Source organism: Bombus impatiens, unplaced genomic scaffold, assembly GCF_000188095.3.
Source record: "Bombus impatiens unplaced genomic scaffold, BIMP_2.2 scf_0317, whole genome shotgun sequence".
Classification (NCBI taxonomy): domain Eukaryota; kingdom Metazoa; phylum Arthropoda; class Insecta; order Hymenoptera; family Apidae; genus Bombus; species Bombus impatiens.
In genome coordinates, this window is record NT_176736.1 from 71,276 (window position 1) to 98,605 (window position 27,330).

Sequence of the window (27,330 nt, forward strand, 5' to 3'; positions counted from 1 at the left end):
AAAAATGACAGTAGAGAATAGTTATACATATACATATAAAAAATAATATTATTATTACTCTAGAATATGTGAAGTATATTCATCTATTAATATATTTGGCATTTTTAATATATCATATCATTATAATACCTGTACAAGTTGCAGTAAAAGTATCATATTGTTTTTACAAATTAAGATGATTATTATCTCTATTCAGACATAATGAAATATTACAAAGGAAGAAATTTATTGTCATCTTTTATTATAATCAAAATTTTATTAAAACGTTATACATTATTTACAACATGTAGCATAATATATAGCACATCATAATGTACTATTTATACTACGAGGAATTAGTTCACTTGGTACTATATGTAGTACTTGGTACAAATACTTAACTTTCTATGGCTTAAACAAATGCTACAAGTGATGTTGTTACCATCACCGTAATTATGAATCGTGTATTTTATAGTTTGTATATATTACTGTGATTGAACAGAATTATCTAAATTTAAAATGTAAAATTACATTCGTTGTGTTTTAAAATCCTGCTTTAACTTTTGCCGATTTTTGTTTTTTCTAATTTCAGTTATTTTTACAGTAACTCATTTATTTATCTATAAATGACAATTATCAATATCAACAAAAAAAGTATGGTAATTATGTACTACTAATTAAATGTTCGTCTAATTGAGTTATTATTATAACATTCCAATTTATAATAAAAATTGTTTATTTGGATTAAAAGAATATTAGTTACTTATGCAGGTAAGAGTTTCATATAAAATGTATAAATTTCCTTTCAAAATATTATTAAGTATTATAAAATTCTTGGAAAATGCAACGACATTAAGCACTCTGAAAAACGTGCTTTTTAGTATTCATCCTAATGTAATTATTTTAGTTAATCATATTAAAAAATATTTGCCCGTACTTTTATTAGTATTTACGAATATTTTATAATATTAAGTGTAGAAGTCTATATGTTCCCTTTGTGTCTACTATTAAAAGTATAATATTTTTGCACATGGCACGTTTTTCTGAGTATAATTAAATTGCGCATCGATATTTAAGAATATTTTCTATCTTTTTAAATATTTTTTACCCTCTTTAAATTCAAATATATTGGTTGCTAAATAATTAATTATTTAACTGTAATTCATGACGAATTCTAAACACTTTCTGGCACGATTTTGTCATAATGGAATGTGCTGCTGGAGTAAAAGCTTCCCCGTTTCGGAACATGCGGTGTAGCGATTTCTTCTTGAAGCGGCTTATACACTAAACCGCAGTTCTTATTGTCAATTAAACCTTGTCGAAGGATCAGTGGTGGCCTGATAACAGGTCCCTGACCTCGCCGTTTGGTCAAATGAATTGTAATACGTGCCGTTAGTAGAAGAATCAACAAAATTATGATAATCACAATAATTACAGGCCAAAGTGCATTAGTGTACCAAGGATGATATTCCATATTTTCGGAGGCAACAAAGTCTTCGTATTCTTGATCTTGAGTTGTCCAGGCTTTCTCAGATTCTTCATTTGACTTTATTCCGTGATCAAAGTTATGCAGTTTAGGAAAGTCCTGATACAAAAGAACAATTTATTATTCGTGATTGAAGTAATTTTTTATATAAAAGTATCCTTATGATTGTTAAAAAGTTTTTATAAAATAAAATATAATTAGCGCTTCCTAAAAGAAGTTGAGATTAAAAAGTAGAAGGTATGTACAGTATACAGATACAATTTCATAATGTTAACTGTATTCGATTGTAACTCTTGAAAGCAATATAATTTTTTATAATTTTTATATTCATTATTATATCAATTAATTTTGATTGATAATAATTAGAACCAGAAATGTGTATAATTATTGTATATATAAAAATGAATATAACTTCAAATTTTGGTATGATTATTAAAAATATTTTTGACAAGAAAAAAAACAAAGAAGTGTATAAGAATCATTATACAAAATGTTTCTTAACATATAATTTCTGTTAACAAAATATAATAATGATTGAAAATGCTATAGTAGACTTAGAAGCATAGTGTCAGATAAATAATTTTTGTATATATAAGTATAATAATTACAATTACATTTTAGTTTATACAATATTGACAAAACTCAAAAGATAATATTAAACTTGTCTATACAGGGTAGCTTATAAGTTACTTTCACATTTAAAAGCTATATAACTTCTTTCTTATTGTATACTTCCAAATTTCTGTTTCAAATTCTTGAAATTTGTTTTTGGAAATGTATAATTGAAAATTTCAGAACTGAGCAACAAGTAAAAATCCGTGGAATAAAGCCCGATTATTCTGTGCGATATAACGTCACATCAAACTGTAATATCGTAATCTTTACAGGATGCAACTCACGATGATGAACTCTTGGCTCTTTAGCACCCCAAATGTGGTTGCTGTGTTTTGCTTATTAACATATCCATTGAAGTAAAAGTGGATTTCGTATACCATTAGAATAGCATTAAAATAATGTAGCATTTGTTTCCAGAATAAAAATCTATTATTTTTTCTCGTTGCTCTGTTATGAACTTTTCTGTTGTGAATTATTATTATAATATTTAATTGTAAATTTCCAGAGAAACAAATATTAAATATTTTAAACAAATATTTACAACTATGCAATAGAAAATTTATACAAATTTTAAATGGCAAAGTGATTTGTGGACCATTTTGTATAAATTTCTTTATCATATTCTATCATTAATCAAAACGAAATTTATAAAATGAAAATTATAAAATTTATGCATACTTCATCACTTTCAACACTGCTTCTCAGTAGAGGGTCTGAATCTACTGACGTGTCAAATCCACCAAGGAAAATTTTCAACTTCGTTTCTTTATGAGGAACTGGTCTCGGTCGTGGTCCAGAACTAATGCCGTCACAAACTATTTTTGCTAAATCCGTCCATTGACTGATACCTTCCGAGTCTTGATAGTTGTCACTATCACCATAATTGCTGATATAACTGTAAATTATACAAATGCACAGTATTCTATTTAATTTATACGCTTTCCATATTTTACATTTAAAGTTTCTTCCATTGATATGGTTCTATTGAAATAGTTTAAGAAAAGCAATACTGTCGAATTTGCTTAAAATTTTATAACTTCGTATTATGTGAACCATCAGCAAAAATAAAGCTTTATTTAAAAGAGATAATATTGCATAATGTTTATGGTTAGTAGTAAATTATACGAAATAAAATGATGCTGATAATGATTTTACTATTTCATTTTTACGTATTTTTAAACTAAGTTTCAATAATTAAATTTACTTTCTTGAATTATTATATAAAAATTTATCCTTATATGCTTCGATAATATTGCGATTATAACTTATTTGAAAGTCTATATTAAAATATAGAAATTGAAATGTGAAAAATAGATATTATCATAAATTTTTAAATATTAGTTAACTATATGTTATAAAATGAATAAATACCTTGACAATTCAAGTGGCGTCACACCATGATCCGTGAGCCATTGTACAGCATCTTTAAACTCAACATCACAATCAAGAGGATTATATGATAAGTCCAAACCAACAATATTTGGCATTGCTCTTAGTTCTTCTACAGTAATCCGACGAAGAAGATTTTGCCGAACTGACAGGGATCTAAAAATGCAATATATATATATTATTACAATTATTTTGATGTAATGTCAATATTATTTCATTTTATTTTAGAATTGTTATCTTTGTATTGTTAGTTTATGTGAGAAATATAACTAGGCAAATTTAAAATAAATAAATAATATATAAAATGGTCAGTAAGAATAAAAGGATTAAATGTTTTGTAAATGCAGGTATAAAAACAAATTTTTGTTGCGATAAAAATATGTATACCGTAAACTATTCAGTGGAAGTCTAGCTTCAGACCAAACTCTCTCCAAAGCGCATCTGCTTACATCGAGTTTATTAAGACTGGGAGTCATCAGGAATGGTGTCACTTGTAATGCTGTCAAAGGATTACCCGCAAGATTGATTTTAGTTAAACTAGTGGCACCACGGAACATATTACTTTCTAAAGTACTAATTATATTGTCAGAAAGATCAAGAATTCGCAAAGACGAGAGGTGACTCAGAAGTCCGTCGGGAAGACCAGTCAAACGATTTCTAGATAAATTTAATCGTGCTATTGCTGGCATGGCGTTGAAAGTTCCTTCTTCGAGGAAATACAAACCACAATTTGAGCATTCAAATCGATATACACTGTAAAAATGAATTCAATTATAAGTGCGATTTTATATATGTAAAAAATTAATTATATACAATGAATATAACAAGTATATCATATATATTATATAATAATTAATCATTATCTAAATAATTAATTTTATTTCTATATATGATATAAATGAACTGGGTGTACATATGTTTATGCTGTAAATAATAAAATTCTTGATAGAATTAAAAATATAGTATAGAATTTAACTAAAAAAAAGCATATAAAACAATAATTAGAGAATTCTACGAAAAATAAAAGTATTCAATTAACACAGAAATAAAAGATCGTGAGATGATAAAAGAATATATTTTAGAGATATTGTGTTTATGTTAATTTAATTTTATATTAATTAAATTAGTCTTGTTTAGAGCATTTATTAAATACATTTAAATTATGACTTAACTTTTATAAAAATCTATATATGACGTACCAAGGAAATTACGCTGGCAAAATTAAATAATAAATTTTCTATTTAAATATATTTATTGCACTGCGTACGTCGCATTTGTTCGGAAAATTCTTTTATCATATTGCTATATGTATATTAACATTATATATAGTTATATCTATGTATAAAAAGGTAAAGATTTACAGAAAGCGAGCCACCCCTTGCTTCGATAATTTTTGAATGTGATCTTAAGATCATCACCTTTTAGTTATTGACTTACTATTGCATCAAAATACAAAAAAATGATTTTTTGATATGTTTTTAATAAATGGCGATCCATAACGAAGATCTTTACAATACTACTCAGGATGACGATCTTGGCAACATATTAAAAAATTATCAAAATCGGAGATGGCTCCCTTTTTATGAATATTTACCAATAACAAAGTTATTCTAATGAAGAAATTAATTCTCAAATATAATTTATCCCTGTTTCTTGATTATACATATACATATGTATATCTACTTATTAGAAAATTTACCATGATAATAAATATTATATATGTATAGTGAATATTTAAAAAAAGTAGTCTTACCTGAATGTATTAGAGTCAGGTCCAGATGTTTTGAATATTGGTAAGGTCTCCAATTCAGGGTTGTCGTTCATTAATAAAACTTGTAACATCGAATTAGCTCTTAAATGGTGTTCCGTCAGAGAAGTTAGTTTATTATCACTAATATCAAGATTGGTAAGTTGATTAAGATTAGTAAAAGCATGTTGATGAATTCTCTTGAGGCCATTCGATCTAATTGTCAATGTATCCAGTAGGGTTGCATCAGAAAAGTCGTCTTTTGCTATTATCTTAATTTTATTATTAGATACATCTAATACTTTCACTCTCGGTGCTTGTATAGTACTCAAATTGGTCAAATTATTTCCTAAAAGTTAAATGAACATTTATGAATACATACAATTTGATTAAAAAAGATAAATTGTTATTTAACTACTAATATAAATAATATAATAATATAATTTATTAGTCATTAGGTACTAATATTAATTTATAATAACGTTGATGATTATAGATATTAATCACTTAGTTCAAGTTTGTCGTGCTGAAACAAAAAGAGAACTCGTGCTTTTTTGTCTTTCCGTAATTAATATATGTTTTCTTTAATAAATTTTTTCTTCCGTTGTTACTGAACAGAATGTTACTAAATAATTTTCTCATAAGAACATTTATGTTGCATCAATTAAATAGTAAAATGTGTACGATTAACTATATTAATCTTACCAGCAATACGAAGCGTTTGAACCCTACTGTTAGAAAAGAGATCAACAGGAAGTTCGTTCAACATATTGTTCGAAAGATCCACTTCCAGAAGTGATTCCAACGTGTTAAAAGATTCGCTGTCAATTTCCCTTAATTTGTTACCTTTTAAATTAACATAAGTCAGACCATTCATTTTTGAAAACGCTGTACGTTTTAGTTTTGTCAAACCATTAAAGGAGAAATCAAACTCTGTAACTGATGGAGCGTCAAACAGGCCATGTTTTGCCAATTTTAAATCTTGCGTATGCTTTAACGGATTTCCAGAAATAGCAAGTAATGATAGTTGTTTGTTGCTTTGGAAAGTATTCGGATGAATGTCTTGAATATCGTTACGTGTTAAATTTATAGAAAATAAGTACGGTATTCCATCAAACGCAGTTTGATTTAATTCGACTATTCTCGTGTCAGAAATCACAATAGATTCCAATTGTTGGAAACCTCGTGACTGAAATGCATGAGGGCCAAGACTAATTAGACCAGCATTTTCTATACGCAAATGTACAATATTTCTGTCAAAAGATTGATGTTCCACGAGTTTGGTGCATCTAAATACAGAACAAATGGAAAATTTTTTTAGTTATATAAGTCTCTAAATTTGAAGTAATATCTGAATTCTTTGTTTTGTAGAAATTATCAAATTATGTAATACTTATTAAATTAATATTGTGTTCATCTGTTGTTAGCATAAAAGAAATAATTAATTTATATCATGTTATCGTCAAAAACTAGAAACGTACGTTGCAGTCGATACAGCTGCATACTCCCCACTACATTTACAATAATCGGGACATTGTGTCATCACTTGTTCATCATCTTCGGGCTCTTGGTCGTTTTCGTTATCGTCTTCATCAGTATCGTCATATTCGTCTTCGTTTTCATATTCTTCGTCCTCGTTCATATCATCTTCGTAGGGTGCGTCTTCATCTTTATCTAATTTTGATTTAGCACTGCTTCCGGTTATGCTATTATCGCCGATTGTCCTTAATGAATTTGAGGAGGATGTTAAATTTACGCGTTTTTCACCATTAACTTCCATTTTGGCTCCATCTTGAGTCTGCAATTATTTTCATCACAATGTTATTATAAAATTATGATCAGATTGCTTTAGCTACGATTATTCCAATATCTTTACGTTAAAAAGAGACGAAAATAGGAAGGAAGAAAGGATATTTATTAATTATCATAAGAGAATTGGATTAATAAAAATTTCAATATGCCAAAATTATTATTACGCACAAGCGTCTCAATATCATAAAGTAACGGATATATGTATATTGTGTATCTCCGTTAGTTCTTTTGTCTTATCATTTCAGTCACTGTCAGATTGTCAGTTGTATGTAAAAACTTACAAATCACCTTAGAATTAGAAGCTTCTTCGTCTAAAGTATGAATTTCTTGCAAAAGTAAATCCTTAGGACCAAGGAAAGGTTTTAAAACTTGTAGATCATCTTTTTTTAATTTTGAAGTTACCCTCTTATCACCCGAAATGGACGTTTTGTCTTTCGCTTCTCCATTTATTGTTGCGCCAGTGGAATAAGACACTTTCCCGGACGTATCGCTTGTCTTAAGTAAAGATATTTTCGATGATTCTGCAGAATCTTCTATACGGTTTAACGATACGTCTGTAGATGATATTGCGTCGTTAGGATCAGATGGAGTATTACTTCGAGGAACCACTCCAGATACGAGTACCGTAAGCAGCAAAATAGTCAGAGTCTTCATTTTATAATCTATAAATAAAAACATTTTTATATAAAAATATATAAAAAATATATTTTGAATTATAAACATCGTTGTATACATATATACCTAGTATACCATACACATAGCATGTTGAAAACTTTACTTTCTCAAAGACTTGACATGCTTTTTGATATAATTTGAAAAAATCATTTTGTTTTTAATCTTCGGCTTATCGGCAAAATTTAGCATAAATCGACCATAGATTAGAAGTTAATTAATTAGTAAAACAATAATTTGTACGATGACGACTATTATCACAACTTAGATAAGAAATTCTCTATGTACAGGTGTTGCTTGTTTTATATACAAAAATGAATAATTTGTATAAAAAATGTTTTAAATAAAGTCATTTAGATCAAGTAATATCATTTGTCTGATATTTTCTTTTTACATGGTGTTTCTCAAAACTTTAAATTATATAATAATCAGTATTAGATCCTATACTTATGCATAGTATCCTTCGCGTTCAGTCGTGTTCGCCGAGTTATTCCTACCTTACAACTGCTTTCACTGCTTTCATTCGGTATTCAATATGTACTCAAAACAAGAATACGTCAAAGCACCTACCACCTTCGATAAAATTTACAATCCAGAAGGAGGGACGCGATATCTTCGACTTGAGATTGGCGATATCTGAGCGTTGAATCATCAAGAGAAAAAAATAAAATTTGTTTATAATTATATCTTACAAGTATGTTGACCAAATTGACGAAGTGTCTCAATGAAATTAATACATAAACGTGATTACATTCTAGTGAATTTGAATTACATGATCAATTTTTTTGATATCATTGTGCGTCACTTTCACAATATGTATTTCACAATGTCTTCTCGTTGAGACGTGAAACATCTTGTCAATAGATCCGGATACCGACACATTTCGTTGATGAATGCGTTGATGAAGACGTTAACAATGTTAAATGGAGGATACCTGTGCTATATTTTTAGAAGCGAAGAAGTTCCTAAAGCTCCTCTTATTTGTCTTCTACACGGAATGGTAGTTAGGCTTTACAGTTGAAAAATACACACTACAAATATATCGTCTATATTACAAATTCTATAGTGTGCATGAACACTGCGTCATGACATAGGGATCTATCGTTTGTAGATGGATTAAAAAAAGGAACATAAAACAAATATTCTCATTTCTATTTCATATATTACAAAATAATTGTATGATTACAAATAATGATAGTATTAGAAATTTGTATATAGATATAAAATGTAAATTTAACAATAGACGTATATTATAATAATGTAGGTAATAGTAAAGATAATAGAAATATAGCTTCTTTCTTTATTTCATTCGTACTAAATGCTTCCTAGCATGTACCTAATGTTTTATAGGTAAGTTCGAGTAACTACAACCGGTTTTGAAGGAAGTACTTATCTATACCAAAAAAGAAAATGCATTCGGGTAATTGAACCAAGAAAAGTTTCTACTCTCTTGACCTTGTACTTCGATCTTGAATCAGTACACTAGTGTTCAAAGCATCCGGATACTTTGATACATTTATTATAACAGTACGCTCGACATCAAACTTCAATGATTCGTCAACACAATGATTGAAGAACTATCATGTCGATATAGATGGATAATTATTTCGTAGATGGATCAGCATATAAAGAAGTTGAAGATTAAGCGCAATTCAACGTTTTCAATTCTCCCGTCACATTTCTGATAAATACTAGTAATATTTATCGTTGCCTGAGAGAAATTCTTAAATGTCATAAATGAATTGTTCGTCCGCGAGGAGGTACAAAAATGGCCATTTTTGAACATCCTTCTTTCAAAGTTGAGGTACGACACTTTATTTCGATTCGACTTATTCTTGTTTATGTCTCGTATGTAGCTAAGGTGTAGCGAGTATTCATCGTGACACAAAACTCAAATGTTCCTCCAGTCAACGCTATGAATATTCATTAAAAATATCGGACTTTGATCGCATAGAGTTAATATCATTACTAATATCTCCGTCACTTGCCAGTATCCACGCCTGAATTTTAAAATATTTCAATTTGCATCGGTATCCAAACCCAACCCTTCAATATCACTTGCACACGATCAATAATACATATTATTAATACGTATTGCATCTCTCCTGCTTTAGCTAGTGTTAAAAAAGAAAATGATACTGTTTACAGCATTGAAAATACGTCCATGTAAATTAAATAGTGTTAATTAGTGATTATAGAATACGGAAGAACACTCAAGGTATTATAACGGAAACATTGTGAAGGAGAACTTGAACAACTGATTTTTGATGCTGCAATCTTCAAATACACTTTATATATGAAACATTCTGTTTTATCACTCATTTCATTGTTTACGAAATGCAATTAATTATTAATGGTATAATTTCGACGGTAAATAATAATGGTCTAATGGTGCAGTTTAAAGAATTTAGTTTACATTTTCTGCATAAATATATTTATACGCCTGTATAATTGTACGCGCTAATAATTGGGTAAAATTTGATAAAACTGTAGAGATTAATGATGAATTAATAATTAAAAAATTTATTACTTTTTAGTAGAATAAAATTAATTACTTTAATTTGTCGCGATATCACTTTAAAATGTGAGATAAGAGTTAATGAGATCCATAAAAATAATGTTTTGTAGATGTAGATGCATTACACCGTGACATTACTGATATAGCCATTGTTATCGTGGAGCGCGTCTCATTGTCAGTGCTGTATGATTACCGTGTTCAATGTTCAACTACCACAATCATTTTTTAACCTATAATTCAATTCGTAACGAGACAGATCATTTTATTCGAAGAGAGACACAATTACAGTTGAAGCGTTTCTTTCAGTGATAATAATGTCAATTAGCTCAAACTATAAAATTGTATAAATAGCGTACGATATAATTAAATTTTCAGTCACATTTTTTATATAAAGTTCGAAATATTGTTCTTAATATTCAAACGTACAATGCTATCAATTGGGGAGAAACACATTTCTTAATAAAACAGCCACGTAACATAATTCATGGTGTATTTGAATATATTCAATAGTATTTATATTACCAAGGTAAAACGTACTGACGTAAGCGAATTATTATCTATGTATGATGTAACTCGAATACATTGTTATTCGTAAATAGCTCTCTTCATATGTTGACTTTAATAACGCCCAACTATTTTACTATGTAATAATTATTGTATTTTCAGAATGATCAGTTCGCCAAGAAAAATATAGCAATTTGTTAAATAGAGCTAACAGTAGTAATAACTGTATTTTTTAAACTGTTCCTTTTCATTCTTTTGTAACCTAAATTAAAAATGCTTAAAAAGTTTATTATATTTGGACAAGTCGCATGTACATAAGCGTCATCATTATTAGAATTAAATAATTCTTTAACAATATAAGGTCGTAGGCGGAAGGTCACGTTATATATACGCGCTTTGTAAGCTACATTCCAAGCAAACTTCTAATCGAGGAAGATTTATCTTTTGTGCATCGACAGGCATGTTAGAAATGTAGGTATGTCTAAATAACAGACGGCCAGAGTCTTCGGAGATGGAATGTAATCTAAGGAAGGTGGGCTTCAAAACGATCAGGTATATACGTGTGAATGTTGCCTTAAAAGGTGGATGGTGGGTTTAGGTCGTAGGGTGCACGAGTGCCAGTTGGGTTCTTTGTTCGACTCTAAAAAAATCTCAGCGGTTAAAACCAGGTAGAGTTACCTGTCTTCGTGCATAACGCAGGTGGTCCCTTTTGCTTTTCCATTTCAATTTGGGCGCAACAAACATGCATAAAGGGCGTAGCCACAGCTACTTTATCCCAAAGGGAGTCTGTAAATCTTTGGATTGACATTTTTAGCCCACCTATGCAGTCGGTGATGAATCTAAATGGACCGACATGGGACTACATAAACGAATCCGGATATATTTTGTACAAACAAATGCTCAAATACTATTTCGTGTAATAATCTTCTGTTATTTTTACTCCAAGGAAATTTCTAGCTGTAAAGTAAAGCGTAAGAATTGCGCGAGTGTATTATTATATGAACACAAATGAACTATTGACGCGATAAATATTTTAGAAATCTAATTATCGTGCAAATATTTTAAATTAGCGCCAGAAACAAAATTTCCGTGACTATAAAGAATAGTGTCATGAATGACAACAATATCATAGTACTTCTATCTTTTTCTATAAAATTGTAAGATCTAGTTGAAATAAAAAAATGGCGATGAAAAAAATTAAGCGACTTCTTGGAACTTTTTTTCACAATCACGATGTATAAAAACAACATTACGTAATGTAAATTGGTTAAAAGTATGCAATTTTTGCTACACGTGAACTATGAAGAAAATATCACGCTAATGCATCGTTGTTTCGTAGTTATAATAAAAAGTTACGTATTCTATTACGTCTATATACGATTTCTTATTGTTACAAAAAAAGGTTTGTAATCTCTATCTTATTATTGTATCTGTGATTAATAGATAATTATCAACGCAAGATCATGTACAAAAATATTTCGGAAGAAAAATCTCTATTCTAAACGAAATAGAACAATACGCTTAACTTATTATTTCTTGTTTCTGGTTACTGCAAAATCTTGTGTAATTAAAACAAAAAAATTAAAGCAAGCAGACCATTTAAATTAAAACAAAAAGAAATTACTCTTCCAACAGATAAATATTATTAAAATATCGCGTCTGTCGAATAAAACGTTTCGTCTCGCAGAAAATATTCTGTGGACGTGCGTTGGATAATTATTATATGGTAGCGTCCTTCGAGGAGGTGTTCTATCGAAGCATTCTCCTAGTCAGATTTACATCTTGATTCGATTAAATCCCTGCGTTACTAATTCGTCGTATGACCGTAAGGCGACTTCTTGTGAAATAAACCGGCTCAAATGACACTCTCTACAGATCAACATTATTATATAGCGTTATTATAACATAACAGCCACAATCTGGTGTCGATAACAGTAAAAGTACCTAACCATTTCATCAGTGAGTATGTATTTACTTTGTCGAATTACCTTTCAAGAAAATATCAGTATATTTCTTAATTAATCGTCACGTACAATCGACGTCGTACTTAATCATACTTATCGTTTCTTGGATCTTTTGATCGCTATTGTTCGCGATGAACAAAAAATATCAAACATCTAATTAAAGACAAACGAAATGATTCACGATGAGAGCTTATAAGGAGAATTTATATTCTAGTTGTTCTTTAAGAGATATTTTTCTTATATGTGACAAGATATATCAAGTGAATTCTTAGCACGGAATTGATGGAAACAAAGATTATTTTGCTCTCTACTTCTTTTTTTTGCGATATCTTCTTGAAAATATCAGATTCTAGGAGTTGCTGACTAGTAGGCGCGCCTGATTTCCTCCTTTGGTTTAGTTAATCGTGCTGTTCTCGTTTCACCGTATAAATGTTTCTGCGTGATAATAGTCACTTACGTAATGTGTTACTGTTGTATGTGAAATTAAGGGCATGCAGCTTGTATATATATATTATGTACTCGGCTCTTTTCATTCTATTGCTTTGCATGAATGTCCGAACGAATCAGAAGCATTTCGATTAGATTAAAAAGTGCCTTTAAATGTCGTTAACATGTTATCAATAAGTTTCAAGGAAATAATTATTCCTCTTTTGTATTTCATTGTTAATCATTGAACCGTATAGACAAGGTCACAACGTTACTCACAGAGTCCCAAAATTGTAAATCTTTATAAGAATAAAATTTTTAAAAGTAGTGTGGCAGAATTGTTTATCGTAAGCGTAATTTCCTTTTTCATTTTAACAGCATAACGTTCGTTAAATTTCATTTCATCTGCTGGCTAGTACGCTGTTACCATTTTATCACACAATATACATAGGTTTTTATCGTCGGTGTATCTTATCACCGCGTTTATCTTATACCTACTGATAATATATTTGTTTTGTCTGAGACTACGCCATTGCTTTTTTATGCCTTTATAGCTTATATTTGAAGCTGTGATACTGTTGCACCTGTAAATATGTACCCAATGCAATTTTTGCAAATTTTTCAGGATTTCTTAAGCTTGCAGCTGTCCCACTTAGTAATAAATTTTTGTTTAACATTATGTTTGACAAAGTGAAATTATTTGCAATCTTGTTACGCAGATTCTTTATCGAATTATCTTTAAAGAAAGAAAACGAGCGAGCTAGCGTTTATCTCTAGTTTATCTCTGGATAGACCGAAAAACAGATAATAGAAAAAGGTAACTGTCATACATATTCCAATATAATAATCTCAATAATACGAAAGCTTGGGTTAATTTTAAAATAAATCTTCAATAGAAGATCAAAATCATCAACATTTATCGAAATATTTTCCATCTAAGTTTTTCATTTATGACGCAAATATTTATTTTTGTCGGGAAGAAATGGAAAACAGTTGAAAAATATCATGTTATATCATAGCACAAAAGATTCAAAAGCTTCTAGCACAATCCAGAAGAATGTGTTACAATGCAAGTATATATAAACATGCGCACTGCATACATAGAGATCGGCAATTAAAATGAGATTATACTGCATATCTACAAACAATGTAGGATTCTTCTTTTTTTTTTTTTTTTTGAAGCAGGAACGCATTACAATCTGTTCTCACAGAGAATTACAATGCTGGATGAAGAAGAAAATTTTAAACATCGTTTTTTTTTACTTTTGTGTGTTATATACTGGGTAAGTCAATCAGAACTCCTATTTGAGATAATTCGTTGTCTATTGATTGTATCGAAAAACGTCTTAAATACATTATGTTGTATTTAAGGGGACTCATCGAATGGGTGGTCGGATGTTATCATCTAACAAGTACAACCGATTCGCTTCTTTCCTAGTCTTCCATATATTAAATTTGGCAAATGAAAGTTAAAATATTTGCCAAACTAATAGTTTTCTAGCATAAATAGGTTAATACTTTTTTGCAAAGAATGTCCAGCTGTATCGATTAATGTTATAAAAAATATATGGTGCGATTTAAAAAACTCAAGGTCACCTTGATATCTCAGAAAATATGATATTAGAAGATAAAATTGCATCCATCCGATGAGCCTCTCGAAATGCAACATAATTCATTTAAGACGTTTTTCGATAAAACCAATAGGTAACGAGTTATTTTACGTAGTACTTCTTATTGAGACTGTATTTAGAACTCACCCTGTATGTACAATCTGCAATGAAAAACTCAACACATTGTAAATCGTTTAACTTAAAATTAACATCCAATCATGTATTCTATCTTTAGAATTTTATATATTCGCTGTACTATATCGAAAATAACTTTTATAAACGAAACAGAAATTTAGTTAAACATTTACATTCCACAGATTAAGTGACAATTGACGGATAAACGAAAAAACTTAAAAATAAGGATTTAAGTCGCAACTACCTCAATGTTATAATATAACTCATATACAAGTCTTGCCATGGAAAGATAATACTTTACAATGATTTCCTGGAAGCTTTGCTGCTTAGGAAGGAGTTTCTGCAGTTCTCCTTCGAATTGATAAATAAGGAAATTATGCTTCAAAGATCGTTTCAGCATAAGGAAAATGTGACAATACGACTTTAATATGCATTAATTTATTATGCCTTAAACACTCCCATTGCTAGAACAAGTTTTTTATAATTATCATTATCGATCTCCGCTTATGACAGAAAACTGTAGAATTTCTTATCTATTTTGATAAAGAATTGAACAATTAACGATTTTCTGCCTCTAATTGCACGAATAAACTGCATACGAATAAAATGTCCAGGAAATCGTAAATTGTGTCGTAAAGTTTTTTTCCATTATACGTATGTATTTATATGATTTAATTATTGTCAATTACAACAACTTTTTACAATGCAACACATGCACGAACAAACAACAGATTTCCAAAAGGTTATAATGAAGTAGAAGCGGCATATAATCATTTATTCATTATTGAATTATCTTATAAATAATTACCACGCGATTAATTATATCATCTACTTTTAACTTCCTAAATAGAGAGAAAAAATTTACATAAAAAGATGATGCTACATTATGTAAAACATCGTAGACGTAAAAGATAATGTAACTAATTTAAATGATATCAGAAATTTGTGAAATTCATGAAATCAGTCTTTTGTTACATAAGTTATCAAAAACATTTTTGCTGCTGTATGAAGTTATAACGATATAATTGACTCCTATCTAAGAATTTTTATCACAAATATATCTAAATGTGTGCTATTATATAATATATCGTGCAGAAACGCTTATAGTAATAAATGTATACGAACAAAATTGAATTTGCAAATACTATGCACATACGTGTCATTACAAATGCATTTTTATACAAAACAGAATACATAATTTAAATCGTTCTTTATAAGAAATTTAATTCAAATGATATTATAGAATTTTTAATACATTTCGAATATGTCAATATTCTTTACATATTTACAAATTAATTGCGTAGTATTTAACCACAGCACGGATTTTTATCATGTTATAATAATATATGATATAATATTATATATATAGTAATATAAATATAGTAGTATATATGTAGAGTAATATAAATATTATACGTAGTATTATATGTAAAATATATATATATATATATATATATATATATATATTAATATAAATATTAAAAAGTAATATATAATATCTGTGGAATTATTCAACGATGATTAATGAAGTATGAACTTCGAAGTATATACAAAGTACTCCACTTTCCATGATTCAAGAGTATCGTGTTTATAACTGGAAGAAAAAGCAAAGAGGGGGAAAAAAAGAAGATAATCGAGGCATCTGGCGAACCGGCTCTTCCACTCGGAATTTATTCATTCAGGGACCGGGAACGATCGTTTCTGATCTTGACTGAAAGTATCAGCAGGAGAATGAAATTATGGAGCATACAATAGCCCGATTTTAACCGAACTCGATCCTTCGTACAAGTATGTCAGTCGTGTTTAGGAATCGTGTTTCGTGTATTTTCTACGAAGTACAGTTATAGTAGGTATTTTTTTTTTAGAACAAAACAATTGCAGTGTTGAGTGATTTAAGTGTAAAATTCTATTATGTATGGCATTCTAATGTTACTTTCATTGATACGCATTATTATGCTATTCGCTTAAATAATCGAAATGTGAAATATTACCACTGTATACGCGTATATAGTGGTAATAGGTATCTGCGTACAAAATAAATATATTTAGTGTTTCGTAACGATATGTTACGAAGAATATAGCAATAATCTGAACATTAGTCATTTTAAGTAAACCTTTCAAACAGTTACAAATCGAATTAATCATTTAATTAGTCACTTTCCTTGAATAATTACTTAGTATTATTTACCGATATCAGCACTTCTATTGTCTTTAAATTATAGACATGTTTTAAAGTAATAATATAATAAAATGTAAATATTTAATTATACAGATATGTACAAATTAATTGTGCTAAGTTTATGAGATAAAAATTGAAATGTTGTGCTTCTCTGATTTTTTCGTTTAGAAGATCAAGTTTTTCTCAACAATATTTATGAGAATGTATATTTCAAAATAGCGTGCTTTGTGTCAGCGAGAAAAAAAGATTTAGACGATATAATGACTAAATAAAAATTGTTCGACATCAAAGAGAATCAACAAGTGCATCTATAGAAGTAGTGCATTCTTTGCAAAACATGATTGTCCGTATGTATATTGTACATACATTACACATACAAAATATTGAAGATGTAAATATAAAATTGCATCATTCTATAGTAAAATGGAAAATGTATATACAGGAAAATGTATCAAACTAAGTCATCCAAGTTAATTTAATAATTCTATACTTTATGGAATTTTGCTTGTTTATGAAACTAGAAATTCGAATTAATTGTAGGTTCACGTTGTGATAATAAATTAGATAGTAGTAATTGTTATAAACAGATTATTGTGTGTCAATGTAATGGTATACTGATGAAATACAATGATAAATAAATAATTTAAAAATGTATCTTCCAAGTTATACATGTTGTAAAGTATTAAAGAAGTAATTTTCGTCTGTGAAAAGATTACTGTCATTAAAGATATTGTGTCAGCCGACAGTTAAATTCCAGTAATTTTACGCAATATAATAATAATATTATATAGGTACCTCCATATTAAATTAAATACCTTTATATTATATTAAAATTAACGGAGATATGTTAATAAATAAAATTTATGTTACAACCATGCAATAGTAAACAAAAATGTAATAATAGTTGCGCCATTTAAATATTTGAAATATATAGTTAAGAGGACACTAAATTAATTTATTACGAAATCACTTAAGTATATTTTGGCAATAATAACTTCTAACACTATGCTGCTATATCTCTCAACGTCTATTTTCATTAAGAATCTACATACTTAAATGTTATGCATTTTATTTACGATTAACCAAGATCAGTTAATCATTATTATAAAAGGAACATCATTTAGATTTACTGTAATACACGTGTATTAAATGCTACCAAAATTTATGACAGAAGGAAGAATATAAAATATCTAACAACATCCAATCACTCCTAGGGAATAAAACATAGTGCGAAAATTCCGTGAAGTTTTTAAAAGAAATATATATACATATATATCTTTAAAACTATTCCAATTGAAACCATTTTAAATCAAATGACATACATAAAAATCATAGTCACTAAATAAACAAATGTAAGGTTTATAATAGAAATATTAGAAATTTATTTTCTGTTGACATATTTGTTTAACTTTTTTTTATCAGTTTAAATTTAGATGACATTGTAAAAGTCGCCAAATTTGTCGCCAAAAGTCATAAATTAGTTAACTAAATATTAAAACAGTTTGTTTATGAAATCCTGGACTGATAATTTTCCACTAAGAAATGAAGACCAGGAAAAGGATTCCATCGACAATAGCGTTATTATTTAGTGAAGTTATTTAGAAAGATTATTGCAAATAGTCCAAAAACAAATAGGAAGTGAGATTCTATCTCAGTTGAAAATAAGTCATTCGACAATTATTTAATGGAGATAGCCACCTCGTTATTTCAAAGAAAGAAACAGAATCCATTTTTAAAACATATCGTCTCGTATCACTCGTGACAAACAGGAAAGTTCGAAACAATGGATTGAAAATGATAAATATATATATATGAAACCAATGTCGAAATAATCGCTTTATTCAAAACGGATTGTGCATCACCGCACAATCAGGTAGAACTTCATCATTATAATTTCCTATTATTTGTAACCACCTACTAGAAATGTAGACGTATAATAATATTAAAAAGTACGAACAATATATGAGACATATATATAATATATAGTCAACAAAGAAACTATTTGCATTAGTACACAAGTGAAAAAATAACTATACGAAAATTGTAAGATTTACTATAAAATTTTGCTGCATTTTCCTTATTCTCCCATGTTTTCAAATATCTAAATATATTTGTAACCATTAGAATTTAATTCCATGTTTCGGAATGAAAAAAGGCTATTAAGAAAGATGCCTACAAAAATTAAAAATTTTTTAACTGATCAGTTTTCTAAATCCAGAGTAATCAAGTTATTGGAAAAATGTATAGGATCGCGTGGAAATCGTTTTGGAATAACGAAATATCAGAAACTTAATGTCAATTGTTTCGATAATTATATTTGCAAACGGTATAACGTTGTAAACAGAATACTCGTTAAAAAGTATTGGAACATACGTGTTACTATTTTATTACAAAGTGAATTTATTCGATGAATTGTTTATTTTTAACAACTTGCTGTCAATTGATATAAATAAACAGAAATACATTGGAACTATTGATTATTTAAACAGGTGAGAAAATAAATTTATCATAACTAAGGTGTGCTGAAATTACAAATATGTTTTTGAAACAGTTTTTATTAATTGTGTAGGATATAAACATCCCTAAAAATAACCAGATGATCTTCCACAAACTGTTTTGTTTGAAATATACGTATTTGCAAAATGGTTTGTACAAGAGTCATGTATATTCAAGTTATTAGACAAAATGTTTGTTGAAAAGTAAATAGAGGTATGTATTTATTGTTAAATCATTCTTCTCTCATTTATGTTAAATAATATTATATGTTAAATAGGAAAGTATCAATTTAAATAAAGCAAATGGTTTTCACGATTTGAATCGATTAAAAAATTATTATTCGCGTCACCGACGTTGGTTTGGATAGAACAATCAATCGGTGATCCAAAAGAATTTTCGTATAATACTGCTGACGACAGATCGGCAGGCGGATAAGTTGACCGCCTGTATATGACTTCTATAATTTTTTTGAGCTTATCCAGAACGCTGACGACGCATATTTCTAAAAGTAAGCTCTCAATTCGTCCGATCAATTTATGTATGAATAACATTACTTCTTGAAAGTATGTTTTCAAACTTTTTAAATAAAATCATACAAAATATTAAAATAATTGAATTTGTCCCATTATCCTTTTATAAAAGCAAATACCACGTCTTTAAAACATATAAGTATAAAGTGTCTTCCAAATTAGCAATTTTTCGGCATAAACAGTTTAATACGTTCTTTTTATAGGAAATGATAAATTGGATTTAAAAAATGAAAAAAGCCAAGTTGGTCTTTATATCTTTTCTACGCGGTCACCTCAAAAGAATTATTAATTACACATAATTACATGCTTCTCCAAAGGAACCATTAACCACATTCCATGTGGAAACCGTTTAATTTGCAAATCAAACATTTTTCATTACACTTAACGGTTACGTGGGTATTGGGCATTTATAAGTTAAAATGAGACAGCTTGTATACTTTACTATGGATGAACCGAAACTTGCCAATTGGTTCAAATTATGCTCATTCCAAGTAGAAAACATTATATGAATATGGGCCGTGAAGGCTCAGTAATAATTAAGCAAATTTAGTTAACGAACGTTGATTATAAAGCGCGTTGGTAACTTATAACACAGAAAATTACTTCTCTGCTGTCTGTACCAGATTCAAGTTACGTTTGGTTTGTTGAGTAAAATATTACTTTAGAAAAATAAAGAAAAGTATTACATTTTTTAATAATTTCCTATTATAATAGATTTTGTTAATCTTTTATACATAAACCAGTTGGACATTAAATTATTTGCAATAAATCATTAAGTCTGCATTATTATACATCTGAAAATTCATCTAAAAGTAATTGGTATTACATCAACAATTGGCGACTTTCATTAAGAGCATCTTCTTAACCATTGACTTGCATGGACATATTATGTAACATTTACTGTTCTGATTCATACCCCAAATCAATTGATAAATTGATGTTTACCCGTGGTGAAACATTCTGTTATCTATGATGAAGTAGGTTCTAATATATTTATATAATAGAATAATAAATCAATATTTATATTTTGTCTATTGCAGTGCAAAGTTACGAAGCGAAATATGCTCTAAGAAGATAACTGACATCATTCGATTTCTTTTATAGTCGAAAATCATTATCATAATAATAAAAATCATACCATTGCAAAATCATAACAGTGTAATCCAGATGATGCTATTTTTAACTAAAAGATCGAATTGTGTCTGGGGGTATCTTAATATTTCGTGGAATATCGGAAGAATAATTCATAAGAGTAGAGTATAAGATACTGCAGATTTACAAAGAGTTAAAAATTCCATTCGAGAACTAATATTTTGTTGACCGGCAGAGAATGTACAGTGACTCGCGAAAGTATTTGAATACTTAACATAAAATATTCTATGTGTGCTATATACAAATTTTGTAAAATTTCATTAGCATTATGATAACACGTAATTATAATGATTATATTAATAAAATTGGGAGCCAGTACGAAAAGATATGTATGTAGACCACTGTGAAGATTTACAGGTCATTTATTGCAAACGTACGATCCCAGTATGTAGTATAAATAATGGCCTGAAACAGATGCATTAATTAGTGTTAAAAATAGCCTCATCAGAAATATTCTAGCCTATTAACCAAATCAGTCATTGACTGCTCAAATAAAATCGACGTTCTTCATAAAATCTATAGTACATGTTCAAATACTTTCATGATCCATTATATATACAATTCCTGTTTACATAATATGTATCAATTTATGCAACTATTATAATATAAAAATATATATTGTATGTACTACATGTATTGTATAAGTTATTGTTATAATAAATGTTGTTCATTATGTTGAATTGTGTCCGTATATTTATGATATTATCTATTATTTTGAAGATTTTAATACCGTTAAATTTTTCTAAGTGACGTATCGATACGAAAGAATTTTTGATATTGAGATATACATATGGTAAGCGAAGTCGGAAGGCACTCCCTGAGTGGAGGCCAATCTACGTATATACTGAGCGAGTGTAAAAGTCCTGTTAATTTTACGTAATAAAAATATAACAAGTTATTTATAAGGTTATGTACAAAGAACTGTTGTTCCTTAGAATCTATGAAATTATCAGTTTGACTTTCTCTGTATATAAAAGTTTTCGACCATTTAAAAGAAAACGAACTATTGTTGCCATGTTTCTTTATTTATAGCTCCGTCTTCAGAGATTTGATAAATATCTTTGCAGGTTTGTGCTATAGCGTTACTTTTCTTAAACTTAAACTCACATTAGATACAATGTCATATATAAACTTTAATCTCGGATATCCTCTACTTTGATTGTTGGCATAAAATAAGCAAAAAGTTATATTCCTATATATTATTAAAGTAAGACATTTGTAGTTATTATACAGAATTAGCTTCTATTTTTAAGTTCATGATTGCCCAATAAAAAGATAGTTATAGATGTTAGTTGTGGATAATGCAGGCAAACACAGAATGTTTATATCCACCTAATACATAATACATAATAAAAGTACAATAAATTCTTTTTGTTTAACGGCTTGTTTCCAAGAAAGTGCAGTTCGTAATACGTGTCGTCAAAACTTCATTTTAAGCTTGAATTTCTCAAACATGCAATGAAAAAATTTTTTACTCCTTATTTAGACTTATTTTTTTACGTATAATGAATAATCTATTTCAATATATTGATCCTCCTGGAGCACCCTGCCCTGCATATAATACTAACATTATGCTAACGAAAAGGCAAAAAATATACGTAATTGTACAATCTACGAACACGAAATAAGTACATATATGTATATCATCATATATATTATAAAACATATCAAATTTCATGTAACTAAATTTGGAAATTGATAAAAGCAAATTTATTTCAATTACGCTGATTTTAACATTTACATCTTCACACATATAAATACGACATAGATAATTAAATTTTAACAGGGATGAAACGTAACGTAAAAATATAGGGAGTCCCTAAATAAAGAAGAATTCGATATATCATCAATCCGACTGATAAAACAATTTGCCTCTCCTCATTAATTTGGGAAGTTCTTAATTCTACTATGAAAATAGTTAGCGCTTAGCTCTTAGATAAGAAAAAATCGGATACCAAGTTATGTTAACAGAATAGCATCTTTAATCGTTGCAAGTAATGACGGAATGGCGCTTCTACCTTGACCGTCATTCCGTACAGTCCGCCAGCTTTCACAATCAGTAACGTCGATCAGGCATAAACCAAGTTTCAGTGTTTCCCTTGGATAAAAATAGATTATTCAAATGGACACTGACCTTGCTATTGTGCAATCAAACAATTCGACGCTAGGATGCGAGAGATTATTATAGCAACCATTCTTCCGCCGATAGGAACCATTGTTGTGGACATAGTGACATCAGATTTTATGGAAGTAAATAAGATGTTACTTTCGCCCAATAAACGAAATTTCCCATATTATATCTTTTGGTCATGTTTGAAATATAATTAAAATATTTAACACAGGATCCAATAGAGAAGTTATGTTCAGTCGTAGCCTACTTTCCGTTTAAAAATATTTGATTTAAATGCGACGCAAATTATTACAATAAAATTTGACGGAAACTCTCATTCAACTTTAATTGTAAATAAAATTTTCTGCCTATACCGATTAATATGAATATTTATGTACTAATATAGATTGTAAACATTTATGGAAACAAATAATAACTAATGTATAGTATTTAGATACTTAAACTTTCGCATTAAAAACATTCTACAATGACGAGACAATGACATGTGACAATTACGTGCCATAGATTTAAAATATATTTCATTACGATTGACCTATTGTGTCATTTTATGTTTTACAAAGTTGATGTTTCTCTTAGACAGGATATATTTAGACTCGTCAATGAAAATAGAAATAAAATTAAAAATAGACTTAGTAACCGTAACATAATAATAAAAATTAGATTTACAAATTGAATTGTATAACACTGTATTGTACTGTATAACACGCTATTTTAATTGGCATTTATTAACTTGTCCCATATTTGCTTTTGTTAAAGAAGTCAATTAAAATAAATAAAATAAGTTTTTGAATACTTGAATGTTCACGCTTTTAAACAATAAAGACTCACCACAATCTTCGTAAATTTTTGCTATCCAAATCAAAATTTTATCACAAACATTGTAGAGAAGAATGCGCGATGGATCTGTTTTCTTGATTGTAGCAACGTGCAGTAACTGTCAGTCAGCTCTTGAATCGTAATCTAACATACACAGAGTACGCATAGCGTGTGCGTACTATGCGACGACAGAACGTATTCATTGCTTACATAAAAATATTGTTGGCACATATTAATATTAATGTCCTTTACTATAACTACGCATGTTCTTTGAATCAACCGTAGTATTTAAATGATACAAAAACTCTTCATTCTTTGTGATCTTCCATTATACTTATATGAATACAGGATTCTATTGCATTTGTAATTCATGTGTAACATGGTAGTTGCGAGGTATAAATCTTAGTTAATGAGTTTATACATTTTCATTTTTCATCGCTAATAATATCGAAAATAATTTAAGTTGTGTAAGTTGTAAAACGTAACAAATAAAAGTGAACTTATAATTTGAACCATATTGTATAATACAAAATATTAAATAATATTTAATTAGTTAACAAATTTTTAGAGTTGATAAATGTCAATTAAAAATATTGTATAATATAAAAATAACTAAAAGTAGGCGTCAAGCTAAATATTGAACTGAAGCTCAATTAAAGCTTCTATTAAGGTATCCGCGTATTCCACCCTTTATTGAAAATCATATTTATTATCTTACATCAAACAATAAATAACACAGAATTTTTATTTCTAATTTCAACATAATTGAATTTAACTGAATTGTAGTAACCAATCATCAATATTGCGTAGCTATTTTTAACGTATTTTGAACGGAGAATTATGTGATAACTATCTATATTAAAATCCTACTTCACTGTTATCTTCATTTGAAATATGTATAATATAAAAACGGAATATATTTCATGATTATTGCACTAAATACATAGACAGGTATATATGTATATGTATATACACATTATAATATATACACCTACATGTTATACATACATATGTATGTATCATCATACTTTTAGTATATATATATATTTTCTTTTTCTATAAGTAACTATGTACACAGATCTAAAAAATGAAGGAAATTCCATTTGCGACATGACAGAAACTTCTAGAATGACTCAAATTCTTGCTACAAACATGTTACCTTGTCTTTTGTTTCTTATCGGCTTCATTGTTTCAAAGCTGGATGGCGCCAACGAGGGCACAAAAATATGAGTTAATCTATAGCTGCCGATACATACGCAAAGGTATGTATATAGCAGCAATCACACATCTGTATTTAGTCATATTAGAGTTTAACTCTCCCACGAGTTCGAAATCTACGCTCAGCTATTCCAATGCCGTTACTGTTATTTTAAATTGAACAAGGTAGCATGTAAACTAAAGCGTAACCAGGTTGTCCTTTTTATCAATTTATTTATATATGCGTTTACATTTCCACCACGACTGATTAGTTAACATTAATCAGTTAAAAAATTAATCATGAAATTGAAAATATTAACATAAAAATCGCCATATGCTTAAGATAAAATTTTATAATCATATAATTACTTAGAAATGAATGTATTGTTTTCAATAAAAAGATTTTTCTGAGACATGGATTACAACAAATGATAATTAAACAATAATATGAATAGTAAGCGCTATTTAGATGCAAGACTAAGTAATTAATAAGATGAATAAATAAATGCGTTCATCGACACTAAATCGTTGCCTAAAATTATTGTTAATGTTGGCTAATGTTGGCTAAATGTTATTTTGTCATGCAAACTGCTGCGCAATACGAATAACTACATATATGAAATTTTATTATTCTTGTTTTGCCTTTGATAATCACTATATAAAATTTAGTTTAGATAATTCTAGAAGGTGCATACGTTTACAATAATTCTAAAATGTTACTCAACCGTAAAAAATGAAAGCAAAGCATTAAACTTACGAAATAAAACGAATATCAAAGCTCATTCTTACATTTTTAAATTATATATAAAAATTATATTTAATATACAGTAAATTTTAAATATGCAGAAATAACAAATCTTTTGCATTTCAAAAATAAATTTGTGAACAAGACCTGCCATGACATTTGAAACATTGTTTTAATGATAAAAATTATTATGATTATAATCTGATTGATAATTGGTATTTTAATTTAATAAACATTAATTGGAGAATATAAATAGCAATTCAAAATATACCAATCCAATGAATTTGAATTAAGATTTTGGTGTACCAACTCCTAACTCCTGTATTATATATATACATATGTGTATCGTGACAATATTGCAACTGTACTTTGATCATAAATAGGAAATTGAACTCACTTAAATTAAACTTGTCAGGGATATAGTAAAAAATAATAGGATATTAAATGAAATTTTCAACAGCCGTGAAAAAAAGGTACAGGGAGAACATGGTAGCATGGTTCGTGCAAGTTTGTTCTTCAAACATGGCAGCAGTAAATATGCGAGGAATGACATGACCTTAATCGAAAAATACAGCTAAGATGATTGTATGCAGAGAAAGAATGCATATTGAAGAAGCAAGCTGTAGCTAATGGAAATACACCCACGAGTATTCACATTCTGAAGGATGGCAAGGAACGATTCAACGGAATGTCCTTAGTTGGCGTGCTACTGGAGAAATTCCTCTTGCAGTCGAATAGCGGGGATTCGATACCGATTCAATGAGGAACGGGTGTTGGATATACTTCGCAGTTGGAAAAACATTAACAGATATAAAGAGATCACTCACCTGTTCGTTTCCGCTATTGGTACTCCACGGACATGGATAAACTACACACGCGTAAGATCGTATGCAACAATGCAACTACAATGGAACGAGCACCGAAATCTGACGTTCCTCTTTCGTGCTTACGACGGTTTTAATATGTGGACTACGTAGCCTGTTGCACTCAAGCCAGGCGGCTGAGAGTGGGGATTAGTAAGGCCCCAGGGTCGCGTTACTGATTGGTCAATTGGTCCCTGATGTTAAAGTTGTTCAGGTAAAAGTCAGGTAACAGGTGGTTGTCGTCGTGCCATCTAGCGAAGTTGATATTGAAACTTTTTAGAAGACATCTAGATCCTTTCTTTAAAATGTGTAATTATAAAGGTGTGCAGAATGATTGAGAAATTATAACAGCTAATCTCATTGA

General features: G+C 28.9%; 1 protein-coding gene across 3 annotated transcripts; it reads right to left on the bottom strand.

The window, feature by feature from the left end:
* Nucleotides 1–236: 236 nt before the first annotated feature.
* On the bottom strand, nt 237–27,083 carry LOC100744770. Of its 3 annotated transcripts, none has more exons than XM_012385018.3 (9): nt 26,931–27,083; nt 7,431–7,690; nt 6,698–7,014; nt 5,922–6,505; nt 5,223–5,565; nt 3,857–4,222; nt 3,452–3,625; nt 2,759–2,975; nt 237–1,564 (listed from the first exon to the last, which is right to left on the bottom strand). In XM_012385018.3, the coding sequence occupies exons 2-9, from the start codon at nt 7,680–7,682 to the stop codon at nt 1,154–1,156; spliced, it is 2,664 nt and encodes an 887-aa protein (XP_012240441.1). In that variant the 5' UTR covers nt 7,683–7,690; nt 26,931–27,083; the 3' UTR covers nt 237–1,153. The 3 variants fall into 3 exon arrangements, with proteins under 3 accessions (XP_012240441.1, XP_012240440.1, XP_024222975.1); XM_012385017.3 differs by having other exon boundaries at nt 7,317–7,690; XM_024367207.2 differs by lacking the exon at nt 26,931–27,083 and adding an exon at nt 24,174–24,282 and having other exon boundaries at nt 7,317–7,690.
* Between the last annotated feature and the right edge of the window lie 247 nt (nt 27,084–27,330).